The 17036-nt window shown below is 41.0% G+C and overlaps 2 protein-coding genes across 7 annotated transcripts in view; one reads left to right on the top strand and one right to left on the bottom strand.

Moving 5' to 3' along the window:
* trak2 (trafficking protein, kinesin binding 2) overlaps nucleotides 1-3308 on the bottom strand; it is a 35657-nt gene extending 32349 nt beyond the window's left edge. For both annotated transcript variants that reach the window (XM_079495369.1, XM_079495370.1), the window contains exon 1: nucleotides 3186-3308. The gene's annotated coding sequence lies outside the window, so the exon portion shown is untranslated. The remainder of the gene's footprint in view (nucleotides 1-3185) is intronic.
* A 627-nt stretch (nucleotides 3309-3935) lies between these two features.
* stradb (STE20 related adaptor beta) overlaps nucleotides 3936-17036 on the top strand; it is a 16833-nt gene continuing 3732 nt past the window's right edge. Inside the window, exons 1-11 of one of the 5 annotated variants that reach the window (XM_079495024.1) lie at nucleotides 3936-4255; nucleotides 4814-4916; nucleotides 5090-5171; nucleotides 5797-5877; nucleotides 10439-10541; nucleotides 11248-11369; nucleotides 12152-12260; nucleotides 13433-13556; nucleotides 14398-14569; nucleotides 15053-15157; nucleotides 16436-16698. In XM_079495024.1, coding sequence (XP_079351150.1) covers nucleotides 5160-5171; nucleotides 5797-5877; nucleotides 10439-10541; nucleotides 11248-11369; nucleotides 12152-12260; nucleotides 13433-13556; nucleotides 14398-14569; nucleotides 15053-15157; nucleotides 16436-16698 — 1091 coding nt within the window. In that variant the 5' untranslated portion in view covers nucleotides 3936-4255; nucleotides 4814-4916; nucleotides 5090-5159. Of the gene's footprint in view, nucleotides 4256-4484; nucleotides 4917-5089; nucleotides 5172-5796; nucleotides 5878-10438; nucleotides 10542-11247; nucleotides 11370-12151; nucleotides 12261-13432; nucleotides 13557-14397; nucleotides 14570-15052; nucleotides 15158-16435; nucleotides 16699-17036 lie in introns of those variants that run through there. The other 4 variants (XM_079495027.1, XM_079495026.1, XM_079495028.1 and 1 more) reach the window with 4 other exon arrangements.

The following is a 17036-nucleotide window of genomic DNA, read 5'->3' as shown; positions in this document are numbered from 1 at the left end:
GCATCACACTCTGTGACACTCACACTACTACAACATCTTCACTAAGAACAAATGCTGATTAAGAAAGAAAAGCAGGTGTGCTTCCTCTGGAAACTGCCCTTGGGTTAAGGTGGGTGCTCAGCTTCTTTTCTGCCTTTATTGATAGTTACAGTGAAGATAGACAGGAAAGATGGAGAGAGAGAGAAGGGGAGAGACATGCAGCAAAGGTCGTCATGAACGGGACTCGAACACGGGACGCGCTGTCAGGCCAGAGCCTGTATGTGGCAGCAGGATGCGCCTGGACCGCTTGGCCAGCGGGCGCCCTGTGCTCAGCTTTAAATAAATAAACCACCAAAGTGGAAAACGTGGTACTCCAAAAGAAAATATGCGAAACTGGCTCAGATGCAATTTCTCATATTATTGAGAACGCTTACGCGTTTCTGCAACAGCCTTGATCTGATGGTGCGTTCACCTGGGCAGACTCTTTTCCCAAGGCGTATATCTATTCTATGTCCGAGCATAGACATGGTAACGTCCCGCCTGCCTCTGATTGGCCTACCGACATGTCTTGCCTGTCCTCTGTGGTGGGAAATAATACAAGTACAAGAGAATGGCAACACGCGCCAGTAACTAACTTGTAACTTAATTTTTTGTAGAAGAGGCAAACTAATTGTTTGTGCAAATATTGTTTGTGCCGTTTGCTTTGATTGAATAATTGATTGAACACGTATGTACTATGATTTGATTTGGCTGTGTTCTAAATTAAAGTTATTGTTGATTATCGTGTATTAATCTAATTATAGTAAACTAATACTATTATACTAAAAAAAGAGAGAAAAGAGGCCTTTTTACAGTACAATAATAAAGTTTACACATGTATACAAATAAACAGGCCAACGGCATAAACAATATTAGTTTGCCTCTTCTACAAAAATAAAAGTTACTGTCGCGCGTGCCAAGCTGTCATTCTCTTGTAGTACTTGTATTATTTCCACCACGGAGTAACCTCTTGGCAGACTATCCAGCCTGTATCTTCCACCTCGGAGGAAACTCTGGTAAGGCCGGCAGTGTCGGTAGGCCAATCAGAGGCAGGGCAGGTTGCCATGTCTATGCAGTATGCTCAGACGTAGAAATGATATACCCTTTCCCAAGTGAACTATTATGGGAGGAGGATAAGTCCCCTGGGCAGTGTTAACATCAACAATATTTTACAAGCAGCTGCCTCATCACCTGTGAGTCTGTGACCTGACCAGAGATCTCTGACTGACAATTTTAACTGTTTATGATAGACGACCGACCCACTTCGCAGTATGCAAAGTTAGTAGCCTAAGACCCTAAGTAAAGAACAGAAAGGTCAACATTTGAATACTGGAAGCTCAGGCAGAACAAGTTAACCAAATCAAATGCAGTGCGGAAAAAAGACGAAAACAATGCTAATGAGTTATTAGCATTGTTTTTGTCTGTGACATTCCATTTAGTACCGCTATTCAAGTAGCTGATCCGACAAGACACCATTGCTCAAAGCTAGTCAAGAAGAAAGACGACAATTATCCATTGTATTTGGATACAGAATGCTGTGTTTACAGCTGCAGCTTGGGTAAAAGCCAAGGCAGTCCGAATGCCCCAAAAAATGACAATGTCATGTTAACCCATTTTGACCTGAGATCAGATTCTAAAAATGTCTTCTACAATCTACATCCTGATAGTTTTCTGAAAAAGCTATGTTTCTATGTCAGTGGTTCTTTGATTTTTCAAAAATAGCAGATCTACAAGCTCATAGCGCGCCACCGAGTGGCGCGCTATGAGCTTGTAGATCTGCTATTTTTCAATAGCTAAAGCATAACATAATGCTAACACCAAAAGGGGTTTCTTGAAAATGGTTAAAATGTTGTTATGTCTTGATCTCTCACTCATCACTTCGCTCTCTCTTGGTCTCATTGCAACAGCATGTCTAGTCTTCTCTGTAGTCAGTCATTCCATCTACAATCTGACAACTGACCTCTGTCATGTGATGATTTATTTGGGTCAGAACAAAATGGACGCAAGGTGAAGCAGCATGACTGTGACAGTCCATAAGTAAACACTGCACTCACTGCCTCAGCTGATCTACAAAACACACAAAGATCTTCAGTGGACTTTCACAAAAAAAATAGTAAATACCCTGTTCTGGCCGACTCCTTTTCATTCCTCAGATGACAGGGGGTGCTAGCAGTAGCAGCCTATACATTTTGACCAAATTGACCACACAGATTATCTTGTACTGTGCTCCTATTCAAAAGGAACAATCAGTATCATCAAGATGTAAACAAATGGGTAGGGTAGCCCCGCCCCCAAACAATAAATTATAAAGGAGGGGGGGAAATCAATTGTAGGTGATTGCCTGATGCTTTGCGAATAACAAACACTAAAAGGTAACAGATAACAAATGATTTACTGTTGCTGTATTCTTTTTTTGTAAACACTGGTGCAATGCACCCATATTCATTATGGGATGATAAGGTTCCAAATTGCATATTTTCCATCTACAAATCAGAATCTTTCAGAATGTATCTGTATGTGAGTAAATATGACCCCAATTTACATTACAATTTACAAAACAATGGCCGATTGGGCTTTGTTCTTTTGTAATCCCCCGTGACGTGCCGTATGTCACTGCAGAGATTTATTATAAAACAATAATACATAAATACAGATACATATGATGTTGTATCTATAATATATAATGCATACATAACAGTATTATTGACAACAACAAAACGCCATACATTTATAATAAGAAAAAAAATGCATAGATTTGTACTAGCCAATATTATAGAGTGTCATCCTTTTTTCGATTATTATGACAAAGACATCTTGACTGTCTAGACTCTGGAGCCAAGACAGATTAGATTTGTAGGCTACATTTATTTACCAAAAAGAACAGTTATTTGCGTGCTAGCGACACCTCACACCACCACCCACCCTCTCTGCTGGCTGGCTGGTGGCGCGCATCTCCGATGCTAAGGGTGCAGAATCACAGCCTTAACTGTTGCTCGGCTAACGGCATTAGCTCTTTCCCTCTTTCCCTCTCTCTCTCTCTCTCTTTCTCTCTGTCCTTATCTCACCCATACCGATCGCGGTTTACCTCTAAACTAAAGCCACACGTCACTTATTAAAATATTAAGATATTACAACAAACGACGGGTTAGTAGCAGCAATAATCCTACCTGGCAAGAACGTTATAATCATCTATAGCTCATATGGATGGAAGAGTCCCCCCTTGCATCATGTGTCTGCTGCCTGTCACACACAACCTCCTCTCGCTCGAACAAACAATAGATGCAACTCTTCCTTCCTACGCTATCAACAGGCGCCAGGAGGCGTTCTTATGGATCCCACTGCAGTTCTAGGCTAACCTCGCCTCAACCAGGCTTTCCACCTTAGTTCTAGGTCAGTGGTTCACAACCTGTTTGTTTACAATATACGCCTTTTCATATGGCCCATTATTTATTCTGCATTTGAGCCACGGACCGGACCACCATGATGACATTTAATCCTCTCAGATCCAAAATAATATGTGGTTGTCATTGAATGAATCAATGTTGGTGCCATTGGTTATTCGACATAACAGGCAAACGATCAAAATTCTTCTACATTCTCTAATTGTGTAGACTTCTTGAACATAATAAGACTGTATTTGTTTTATTTTTTTTTATCATTGATGCTTCTTAGATGAACATGATGTAACTTGTTTTTCTTGCTTGAACTCTAAAATCTCCATCTAATAAAGGTCCATTTCGTTACCAACTCTCCTCCATCATTTATCTGGGGAGTGCCGTGGGGACCACCTGGAACCTCCTCAAGGATGCTCAAGAAAAGGACCACTGCTAACCAAACGACCCCACCCCACAGTCTGTGATTGGCCAGTAGTCGCTGTGATTGACAGTTCTCGAGCCAATCAGGTCGGCTCTATCCTAGAGCTGCGGTGGGATTCATAATCAGGGCAAATCGGTGACCTATTTATCGCGCGCCGTCCAGCCAGCCAGCCAGGCCGCTGTGTCAAAATAAAAGCTCAGTCTGGTATGTTGTTTGTTTTACTCTATGCTTTTTGATTGCCGTCGCGTTCTCAGTCCTCGTTAATTCCACCTATTCGTTGACCACACGCGCGCTTACTTGGCAAATAACTAGTAGGAAGCCTTGTTTAAAATAGCCCACGCTCTTATTTGCAACCGGTTATGTGACACCATGCAGTGAGTGGCGTCAGAGGAACTATGTTTTGAGAGGACAACAAAAAAAGGTAGGTTGTGATCAGAATTTTCATGATTTCATTTTATTTAACGTATTAATGGACTCAAGACAGTGCTTATGACCACTTTATACACGAAACAGTTGCCTCACAGTAGGCTAGGTCTTTTTTTGTTTGACATTATGTTGCTTTGTCATCAGACAAGGACGTGAACTATATCTGCTCTCTGTGGGGTCTGAGTTGGGCGTAACTATATATCATTATAACCTTGTAGTTGTAATAATGAATTGCATTGTTTTGATATTGGGAGAGTCGTCACGAGGTTACAATGTACATGCTTTACTACTAGTATATAAATTGTTAAACCAAATTGTAAAACTATTTATATAAAATATAGGTCTGCATATTTAATGGTCCAATTTAACATTTCGCCTTGTATACATTCCCAAAATGAGGTAAAAGTGGTATACAGTTTAAAACTGTATAAGTAAGGCAACTTGTTTATGCATTGTTTTTTTCCCCTGTTTTTTGTGTTTTGGTGATATGCTTTAGTTGGAAGTCGTTTCCAAATCCAATGTCAACAACACCAATCCTCTCCTCTCCTCCTAGACCCTTTATGCGACATGCATTCATTCAACTATAAGCATTTAATCGATTTAATTGATTATGTCGACCGTTGCCGGTGATGAAGTCGCACAGTAAATGCAGCCAGGTAGGCTACGCTGCCTTTTATTATAGTATATCGAAAACACACACACGCACACACACACACACGCACACAGCACGCGCACACACCACTAGCGATGTCTCGTGTTACACTATTCTCTCTCTCTCGCTCGCTCTCGCTCTCCACGCACGCACTTAAATGCACTCCTATTTCTGCAGCCAGTGATGGAATAATAGATGCTCATCCTCAGGCGTGCTGTGTTGTTGCTGTCGCAAAAAGGACGTCCCCATGTCTTTCTTGGTAAGAATATTATTATTGTTATTACTATTGTTAACTTATTAGGCTATTAATGCATGGGGCATGCATGCACGGTGCGCAGTTGTTGTCTCTCTCTGTTTGATCATGGATGGTGACGTGACCGACCCTGACCTCTCGGATGAATGAATGACGTGTCACGTCGTCGTCTGCATGTAAACACGCGCAGCGTGTGGTGTATTTCTTGTTACTTTAGTTTTACTTTAATGTTTTATAGCTGGCCTTCCTTGCATGCGCTATCCTGTTTTGATTGTATCTATTTTCAATTATGCGTCATGCAGTTCACATTGTTTTTCTCTGTTGGGGGAATAAGCGTCAGCATTTTCATCTTTCAGTGTCTGTTACCGTCACTCAGTCCCAATGTCTTCCCTCGCTGCCTCTCATAGGCCTCTTCATAGGCGGCCACAACACCCACCCCCCCCATTTCCTCTCCCCATCTGCCTGGCTAAGTCCACGCATCTCCACCCAAGCTTTCCTGGCACTCCTATCCTATCCCACTCAGTCATTCCTCCCATGGGGTTGGCTATCAGTTTTCTTCTCCTCTCCACATGTCTCACCTCTCCTCCTCCTCCTCCTCCTCCTCCTCCTCCTCTTCCGATACCCTCCCCAGGACTGTTCCTGCATCTCCCACACTCAGGTCCAGGCTGTGGGCATAGACGAACACTATGAGGACCCCAGCCAGCAGTTCCTGGTCAGTAGTCTATACACTACAGCAGTGGTTCTCAAACGTTTTTTGGACTCCCAAATAATGATGCATTTATTTGGCCACGGACCCCCATCTGAAAATATTTTGTGCCCCAGGGACCCTATAGAACATTTGTGTTCCTAAAACAACAACAACAACAACAATATACAAGCTTTATGTGGCTGGGAAAGTGTTAACTAATTTGCTGCAACCCTCTGGTATCCCATTAACAAGGACCCCTGAGGGTCCCCTGACCCCCAGTTTGAGAACCACTGCCAACCACCATATAATAGGGTTCACTTTTCTGAGACGGGGGGACTTCACTGAACGGGCAGGCCATGTCTTTGTAGATTCTCTGATAGCGTCTGTTCTTAATGTCATCACTGGCTTCATCATTGATGTTTTAAGTTAACATCTGTCAGGTATTTGCGTTAAATTCCCACTGAGCATTTTTTGGTCTAATAGACGTCTAAAGGGCTGTCTAAAAATGGGATAAAATACGTCTAAAATGAAAGTTTTTTAGACGTCTATTCTTAGATTAGACAGTGATTACCGGTTGATTAGATGTCTATATATAGACGGTCTATATATAGACATTTAAACAACCGCTAATCAACGTCTAATCTAAGGATAGACGTCTAAAAAACTTTCATTTTTAGACGTTTTTTATCCCATTTTAGACACACGTCTAATAGCCGGTATTGCTCAGTGGGTTGCATCTATGAAATGAAATGAAATGAAATCTATATTTACCCAGGGTATCTGGGCTAAGCTCAAGAACTTGTTTCCAGCCAGGCCCTGCTCATAGAACACATTTCATCGTAGTGGTTGATGCCTTGTTCAAGGGCATTTCAGCGGTGGTAATTTTAACGTGTCGGACGGCTGATTCGAACTGGGAACCTTCCGGTATCTAGACCGCGCCGCTATCCGTTCGGCCACCGCTATCACTTATGCATAGCTTATATACTTAGTTTGTTGTATAACAAATTGGCAAATAGCCGCTCAATGAGCTTGTAGATCTAATATGTTTGCTATTTTTGTTGTAAGTTATTGAATTTTCATATATAATATAATGGCATGCCCAAATTATTGACACCAGGTTGAAACATGCATTTAGGGAAAATTGAATCCTCTTGAATCCCGTGGAGGTAAAATCAAGCAGCCACCAACAAACTGCTATAGCTCAGGATACAGGCAAAGGTCAGTGGACTAAAGCCCAAACCACACCAAAGGGTCGGGTCGGGACAAAATGTTTTTTAAGGTCAACCACACCAATGCAACTCCTTGCAACTCAGTGAGTTGCATTGGTGTGGTTTACCTTAAAAAAACCTTTTGTCCCGACCCGACCCTTTGGTGTGGTTTGGGCTTAAGACTGCATCCGCTGAAATCCCTTTACTTGTTGTGGTAAAGTTCTGCTTGCAATTCTTCTCATATTTGCTAGCAGAGCCACAGCCCAGCGAACTAAGCTGCTTGTAAGCAGCAGGATCATTTCCATAATAAAATGCTACTGTGCCCCCTTTGCGTGGGATACTGGGATAGTCTCTCATTTCCAAGACATTCCTGGCGTCCCACAAATACACTCTGTCCTACATTGTGACTGGCAGGCATCAGTGTTCACATGCCATGGTCCCCTAATAGTTGGCTTTCTGTTGTAAAGCTCTCAGTTGTCTCTTTTTCTGCCAGATGTGTTTTTAAGCCTGTTAAAATAACAGAAATATCCCCTGCTACAGTTGGGGATTGGTCGTACCACCTAAAATTATGAGATACAAAATGTGAGATGCCAGAGGGGTTTAATAACAAAATTATGACAATTTTTTCATTTTTTTTTTCCATTTTTTTATTTATTTCGAACATATTAAAACATAAAATAACAGGCAATGGAAATAAAGGAAGAACTAGATTTAAAATAATAATAAAACAAAAAATAAAACAAGGTATATCTAATATCCTTATAGTTTTGTTCGAAAAAGGGATAGGAAGAAGTTTAGTTAAAAACTTATCGGGTCCTACCCCTTCTTTGTGTATCAAAAAAAATAACATAAAATAAATAGTCAAGCATATACTGTATACAAGACAGTCAAGGGTCAAGGTTGACCCTTGAGGACATACATTTATACACTCACAAAATCATATGCGTACACACTGTACCCAGCTATTCTATCCTATATATATGTTTATTATATCTTTTTTAAACGTTTTTTTAAACTTATTCCATGTTTCACATCGTTTCAATTCGTCCCTGCATTTGTTCCACAGGATAACCCCTTTCACTGAAACACAGTGGTCTTTAGCATTGGTCCTCACTAACGGCTGATTAAACATACATACCCCTCTCAGATCATAATGACTCGCTCTCTTCTGGAACAACCTCTGGATGTTGTTTGGTAATAATTTGTTATGTGCTTTATACGTTAATTGGACTGTTTTCATGTCAACCAGATCTTTGAATTTTAATGCTTTTAAATTGATAAAGAGTTGGTTTGTTGGTTCTCTGTAGGCAGTTTTATTTACAATTCGTATTGCTCTTTTTTGGAGGATAAATATTGATTTAGTATTTGTTTTATATGTGTTTCCCCACACTTCCACACAGTATGTTATGTATGGCAATATAAAAGAATTGTATAGCATATATAGTGAACTTCTATTTAAGAAATCTTTGACTTTATATAGTATTGCTATTGATTTGGCTATTTTAGTTTTTATATAATTTATATGAGGCTTCCAACATACTTTATTATCTATTATTACTCCAAGGAATTTGACTTCATCCACTTGTTCAATTTCCATTTTGTTTATTGTAAGTTTTTTATTTGTATTAGTTATACGATTTCCAAATATTATGTATTTAGTTTTACTTAAATTTAGTGTCAATTTATTAAAATCAAACCAACTCTTTAACCTTTTTAGTTCCTGTTCCACAGTCTCCAGAAGTTGTTCCAGGTTATCTCCACTACAGATCAAATTAGTATCATCTGCAAATATTATTGTTTTCATTAGTTTTGAAACCTCACACATATCATTTACATACAAGATGAAGAGCAATGGACCCAACACGGAACCCTGAGGAACCCCACATTCCACATCTAATAATTGAGATTTATAATTATTTATTTGTACATACTGTTTTCTGTTTTGCAAATAACTACTTACCCAGGAGAGGGCTAATCCTCTAATTCCATATTTTTCTAATTTATATAATAATAAGTCATAATGTACCGTATCAAATGCTTCACTAAGATCAAGAAAAACTCCTATTGCATAATCTTTATTTTCTAGTGCCGTAGTTACTGTCTCAACAAATTCCATTAGTGCATGAGATGTTGTCCTATTTGCCCTAAAACCATATTGTTGTTCACATAATACTTTGTGTTTGATGATGAATTCTTCTAGCCTCTTATAAAACACTTTCTCCAAAATCTTGGAAAACTGTGGGAGGAGTGAAACTGGTCTGTAATTTGTGAGTTCGTGTTTGTCTCCGGTCTTAAATATCGGCACAACTTTTGCTATCTTCATCTTGTTTGGGAATATTCCTTTTTTTAATGATTGATTACAAATGTATGCTAGAGGTTTCGCCACATATTCGATAATGCTTTTGACTAATGCCATGTCAAATCCGTCATTGTCTGTAGACGTCTTAGCCTTACAATATTAGGCCTATGCTCCAATATGTCAGACATCAAGGCATTTAAGAGCAACTTAAGTAATACGTTGCTAACCCCGTTCCATCCCACTTGTCTCACACAAGCAATACTTCTGTCCCTCAAATGAACAGTTTGGATCTGGTCACCCTAGTGGATCTGGTCACCCTAGTGGATCTGGTCACCTTAGTGAGAAGCAAGGAAAGGAAGCCTCTCTTTTCTCTTGTCCATCAGAACCAATATGACCACAACTAAACCAATGCCACAGTGCCACCTTGTGGTACCTATTGTCACCCCAACCATTATAGCACTCAGCCTGGCTCAGAGACAAAAACTAGTGTCCTCTGCAGTCTGCTGCACATTGAGGTCCCAGGCAGCAGTTCTGCTGTGCCTCTGTAGAATTCCATGAAGGGGATTGTTCTGTTGTTGAGAGGCAAGCTGTGTGTCATAAGTTTATATAGCACAAGATTTAATAAAGCACGTATGTGTATGAGAAACTCTTTGTGTGAGTACAATCATCGTCAATCGTTTCCATGTTGAAAAATGTCCATACATTAAAAAAGAAATAGCAGATATACAAGCTTACAACAAGCTTGTAGATCAACTATTAATTATTTTAATAATAAAAAAATATATAATATAGTATTAAATGTGTCAGTGATTTCTTTTGTCATATTTGCCCTCTGTAATTTGTGATTATGAAGCCTAAAAGGTGAACAGATACAAAGTGTAACGTTCCAATGATCACTGCAAAAAAACACAATTCAATTGTTAAATCTTGTGACAGTTTATCGTCAACTTAAATGTGTAATCGTGACAGCCCTATACATCAGCAGTACATCTGCTTGTGAAACTGGTAGTATTTTTGGCAGCTGCTTGGGCAGATTACAACGTGGAATTTGAATCATTTATATATGTATGTTTTGCAGAGCTCGGGAGCCTCTGTATACACATTGGCAGGGACACCAGGTGGTGATGACATCACAGGGCTGACCGCTGAGCCGGCCCACTACCAACTGCTGGCAGAACTGGGTGAGAGCGTCACTAATGTTATGTCACCTCATGTTTTTATAGAGGTCAAATGAGATTAATTCAGTCAGTAGTGTCAGAGTAGTAGTGAGAAGAATACACAACAGCAGATTTGTGCAGATCAATGATGACTATTAAAGGTATATTATAAATGTATATCAAACTATAACATACTGTATACCCGTATATTCCACAGCACTCTACTCCAGTACTGTGGAGTAGAGTTCTCAACGGCCCGATAATTAGCATACATTTTAGGCCAGTAAAAAGTTAGTTGGATAGGGTTGGGTTTGGGCAGAATTTGAGAACTATCACAGAGTAAAAGTGAATTATTATATTAAAAAAAATCAATATTGTTTTCTTTTTTTCACGGAGCCCGAGGCCCGGCCTGGCCTGGCCCAGCCCTACTAATTAGCATCCATATTAGGCCTGGCTAAAACGTTGGGTCGGGTCTGGGAAAAATGTGATTTATAATGGGAACCATTTAGCTTTTTTCTTGCATGGTCCTTTTGCAGTCCTACTCTGTTTTACCGTCACAAAGTCACACACAGTACAATCACAAGATTCTCTATACAATATTCTACTGTAGTGCACTGTGCCGTGCCGAATCAGTCACAACTCCCCCTGCACTTACTCTTGACTTGACCATGTCTCTCGGCCATTCGGTTCTGAACATGTGTCATTATCTTTGCTCTGTGTGGGTCTCCAGGGAAAGGCTTCAATAACCTTAGCCAGGTGAGCATGGCACGCCATTCTCCCACCGGCCAGTTGGTGGCAGTCAAGCAAACCAACCTGGACGAATGCACAGAGGAGGAATTGCTACAGCTCATGGTGAGAGCCTATTTTCAGAAGAGATTTTCATTTGGTATAGAAGCGATAAACAAAAGGGGGGTTAAATTATTTAACAAATGAGTTTAAAGTACTATGTGATACATGCATAAGAAACAGGAACCTAACTCTGTTCCCTACCTTCCTACGTAAATACAGTAGAAATGAAGATGCAACATTCCAGGGATATTTCTGTGTTGGCCAGTTCACATGGCTATAGCTTCATGTTGCTGGATATGCTGCTTTCACATTTAATATACCGAAAAGGACAATGTTGAAAATAGTCCAAGTTCATGTCTTGTCTCAGTTTTAGCCATGCATACATACATACTGTAAGTGTTAAAGTGATACACAAATCCAGTGTTGTAAAGTAACTTTTTTTAATATATTTATTTGAAAACTTTAGTTACTAGTTACTTTGTAGATTTGGGTTATTATTACCAAAAACTTCAGCCCTATATATACATTTTGGCCATTTGAAAATAGCCGATCTATAAGCTCTCAATGCGTTGTGAGTGACGCATTGTGAGCTTGTAGATCTGCTATTTTCAAAATATTTTTAGACATTTTTCACATTTTGAAACAGGACATTCTGCATGAGTACTGTTACTTTTGGTACTCATTTTGACGGAGATACTTTTACTCAAGTACATTTTGAATAGGGGATTTCTACTTGTAACGAGTATATCTACATTGCGGTATTAATGCTTTTACTTGCAAAAATCCTATTATCAGTAGATGAAACGTCACATGCATGTTTGCTGTGCTGTCTCCATCGTCCCCAGCACGAGGCGCTGCTATGCAGGCTGTTTCGCCATCCGTACCTGCTGACTTCTCGCCTGGTGTTCAGCTCCTGCTGCCAGCTGTGGGTGCTGACCCCACTCATGACCTACGGTGAGCTGCTGTCTCCAACTCTCTCCTCGATCATAACTCATAACACGCTTGAGCTCTAGCTTGATAGCATTTTGATTCCCTGAAATTGTTATGGACACAATCCCAGAGACAGCAGTGTTTTTTATATATGATAATGGATTTATTTATATAGCACCTTTCTAAACAAAGTTACAAAGTGCTTTACATATGCAGGAGCAGCAAATAATATATAATAATACAGGTTAACCCATTTTGACCTGAGATCAGATTCTAAAAATGTCTTCTACATCCTGACAGTTTTCTGAAAAAGCTATGTTTCTATGTCAGTCGTTCTTCGATTTTTCAAAAATAGCAGACCTACAAGCTCGTAGCGCGCCACTCGGTGGCGCGCTACGAGCTTGTAGATCTGCTATTTTTCAATAGCTAAAGCATAACATAATGCTAACACCAAAAGGGGTTCCCGCCCAAAATGGTTTAAAACAGCATACATAAACCAACACATAACATCAATGGGTAACAAGAAATAACAGAGAATAAACGGCATAATAAAGACAGCTTCAGCTCCACTCCACAGGCAGGGCATTCCATAATAATACACAATATATAATATATATTTGTAATATTTACATGCATCTAATGTCTGATTTATGCTTGGTTGCATGTCATGGTACGCACCGACATGTTGCGCTACACTGGCACGAAACAAAGTAGCCTATAGATCAGGGGTTCTCAACCCGTGGGTCGCGACCCCTCAGGGGGTCGCCAAATTAGTTTGGGGGGTCCCCAAATTATTAAAAAAAAAAAAGTTTTTCTTTTTTTTCCCCACGATTTTTCAAAAATAGCAGATCTACAAGCTCATAGCGCGCCACTCGGTGGCGCGCTATGAGCTTGTAGATCTGCTATTTTTCAATAGCTAAATTATAACATAATGTTTAAAACACCAAAAGGGGTTCCCGCCCAAAATGGGTTAAGGTTATTGTAGCAGTCAATTTATATTGGGGGTCGGGAGGGGGCGGGGCGGGGGTCCCGAGACATTGCCAAAGCATTTCCGGGGGTCCCCGGACAAAAACGTTGAGAACCCCTGCTATAGATCACCATTAAATGCGCCGAAGTTGTGTTAACGTGTTTCATGTTTGACATCCATCTCATCTGCAGACTCTTTGCTGAGGACTTTGTTTTCCTCTCGTCCACAGGTTCTGCAGACTCTTTACTAAGGACTTACTTTCCAGATGGAATGAGTGAGTCGCTGATAGCCTACCTGCTGTATGGTGTGCTGAAGGCTCTGGAATACCTGCACCAGATGGGCTACGTCCACAGGTCAGTGGAGCGTGGTGGGCGAGTTGGGAACCTGCAGCGATAAATTGACCACATGCAGAGCGTGGCCAGCTTGCCATTAAGTTAGTTTATGGCAGGGTGGTAACTAGCTGCAATTTCCCATTGATAGCACTTACATCCAAACAGAAAAGTATATCTCATTGTATACGTCAAACTCACCAAATATTGCAGCTGTACGAAAAGCTTGAATTATCCTCTTTAAATGGTAAATGGTGCATTTATATAGCGCCTTTATCCAAGGCGCTTTACAGAGATTGTGCATTACATTCACCCATTCACACACACATTCATACACCGATGGCAACGGAAACCATGCAAGGCACCAACTAGCACATCGGGAGCAATTAGGGGTTCAGTGTCTTGCTCAAGGACACTTCGACAGTAACTCTGGGGGAGCCCGGGTTCGAACTGGCAACCTTGCGGTTACCATCCAGGCACTCTACCCCTGAGCCACCGCTCTACCCCTGAGCCACCGCTCTTTCTATCTGCAAGTGTTTGTTTCTTAAAAAAAATCACTGTAGACATGTTATGAGCTACTTTCTGTCCTTGCAGGTGATTATCTAAGTGTTGGAGTTTGGAAGTGCTCGTTGGATATCACCCAACGGCCCTCATGCGTACCACCTGTTTTGAATTTGCACATTAATGCAGGAGGCGGCAGGATGTTGCGTTGCTGAAAGCGAGCACTTCCAAACTCTGATGGCAAAAGATGGCCGCCCACGGTCTGCAAGAAGGTCAAACGAAGATTGATTTGAAATGAACGAGTTGTTTTCTGTTCCGTCCCTATAGCTTCTCTGAATGTCTTGTTTGTTTATTTTTGTAAAAGGGGGGTGAAGGCCAGTCACGTCCTGCTGTCGGGGGAGGGTCGTGTCTACCTCACCGGGCTCCACAGTGTTTACAGTATGACGCGGGAGGGGAAGAGGGTGAGGGCCGTCTTCGACATGCCACATCACAGTCCCGCCCTGCTGCCGTGGCTCAGCCCGGAGCTGCTGCGACAGGTCAGACCAGTAGAGTCTTATCTACTCAGTCGGTGGATGGAAAACGTGCTCACATTTTGTACTTGAGTAAAAAGTATCAATATACTGCAATATGGAAATACTCTGTTACAAGTCAAAGTCCGGAATTCAAAATATACTTGAGTAAAATGCGTCGCATCACAACACATTGTGAGCTTGTATATAAGTAACAGTTTAGTTACCTAAAATCTCATTTAAAGAAAGGCTTCTAGTTTGTATTCTTGTAAACCTTTTTCTTTGTTTTCTGTCCTGGTATTAGAGTGAACATGTCCTTCCTTCCACCCTACTCCCCTCCTTTCTCTCTAAATGTCCTTCCTTCCACCCTACTCCCCTCCTTTCTCTCTGAAAATGTCCTTCCTTCCACCCTACTCCCTACTCCCTACTCCCTACTCCCTACACCCTACTCCCTACTCCCTACTCCCCCTCTTTCTCTCTCCCGCCTGTGTTGTCTCTCCCTCCATGCAGGACCTTCATGGTTATGGGGTGAAGTCAGACATCTACAGTCTAGGTATCGTAGCGTGTGAGCTGGTCAGTGGCAGAGTGCCATTCCAGGACATGCCTCCAACACAGGTAATGACAGTACACCAGGGGTGGGCAACTTTGACGACGGAGAGGGCCACTATATTTCCGCACTCACTCCAGAGGGCCACGTTGCATATTGCTGTCGTAGCAAAAATAGATATAGATCGGCTATTTTTGCTATATCTGAATTGAAATCCTGAATAATAAATGAAAAATAACCTTTTTATTTAATTTCAAATGAATTTAGTTATAGTTATGTTAACTAAATCAAAACACATTGGACATACGAACGCGGGTCATGTTTACATGTTTGGAATTGTAACAGCTGAAATCAATAACATATCAGTATTCTGATATTAACCCGAGGGCCACATTAAGTGAAGGTGGGGGCCGCATGTGGCCGCCGGGCCACCAGTTGCCCATGTATGCAGTACACGTTCACATTCCACCTTTTATGTGAAAGCAGTGTACGACTGATCAGCCGTGTTCCTGATTATGATAATGTCAATAATACTAACCAGTGGTGGAAAGTAACTAAAGTACATTTACTTAAGTAGTGTACTACAATTTTGAGTTATTTGTACTGTACTTGAGTATGTCAGATTTTCAGTACTTTTACTTCTACTGCACTACTACAAATGTTGTGCTTCTCCGCTACAATTATTTGAAAACTTTAGTTACTAGTTTGTAGATTACTTTGTAGATTTGGATTGTTATTACAAAACACACATTACCCACTTAAGCCCTATACATATTGGAGATCTGGAGCAGATCTACAAGCTCACAATGCGTCGCATTGCGATGTAGATTGGCTATTTTCAAAATCTTTGTATACATTTTGAAAACTTGAAATGGGACATTCTGCATAATGACTACTTTGTACATTTTAATTACAATATTACTTTTGTACTTTTGCTCAATTACATTTTGGACTCCGGACATTTAGGCCTGACTCACACCTTTACAACAGATTGATGTATGCTTGTTGTATGAGACTTATTTGACTGATGCAAGCTCACAATGCATTTCCAATGGGAGTCACATGGTTTGACACAACATTTGTGTTGTATATGGGGGAGGGGGGCAGTCGAAACACAGCCAAAAGCCATACAACACAAATGTTGTGTCAAACCATGTGACTTCCATTGGAAATGCATTGGGGCAAGATGTAAACAAACCCTTTCATACATCTAGCATGCATCAATGTTGTATGCTAGATGCGAAGGTGTGAGTCGGGCCTTACTTGTAACGGAGTAGTTCTACATTGCAGTATTTACACTTTTACCACCACTGCTAATAATACTAATCCATGCTTGCGCTGTCCAGATGCTGCTACAGAAGCTGCGTGGCTCCCACTGCTGCCTGCTGGACGTGGCGCCGTTCCCCCTGGGCGAGCTCGGAGGTCTGAAGGTGTCCCGGTCCGGGGTGGACTCGGGCATCGGGGAGAGCGTGGCGTGCACGGGCAGCATGACGCACAGTGCCACCGCTCCCATCCTCACGGAGCGACCTCAGAGCCCCGGGCCCAAGAACCACTCCGCCACCCTGCACAACCTGGTGGAGCTGTGTCTGCAGCAGCAGGCCGAACGCAGGTCAGTCAGTCACTGGTCAGAATCATCAGATACAGTGGTGGAAAGTAACTAAATACATTTACTTAACACTAATTATAATTATGCCCCCAAATTCCCCAGCAAAATAAGTATTGTAGGCTACAATCCAAGTACAATCTTTAGTTAATAGTACTTTACTTGAGTATTTCCAATTTCCAGTACATCTCAGAGGCAAATATTGTACTTTTACTCCAGTACAGTTCAAAATGTACATAGTAACTAAAGTTTTAGTTACTTTGTAGTTTTTGATTATTATTACAAAACATACATTAACCACTTTAGCATAATTAACAAACATTTTGTCCATTTGAAAATAGCCG

The sequence above is a fragment of the Electrona antarctica genome, assembly GCF_951216825.1.
Source record: "Electrona antarctica genome assembly, chromosome: 24".
Lineage (NCBI taxonomy): Eukaryota > Metazoa > Chordata > Actinopteri > Myctophiformes > Myctophidae > Electrona > Electrona antarctica.
Note: the sequence above shows the minus strand (reverse complement) of the source record. Positions and strands in the feature narration are given on the sequence as shown.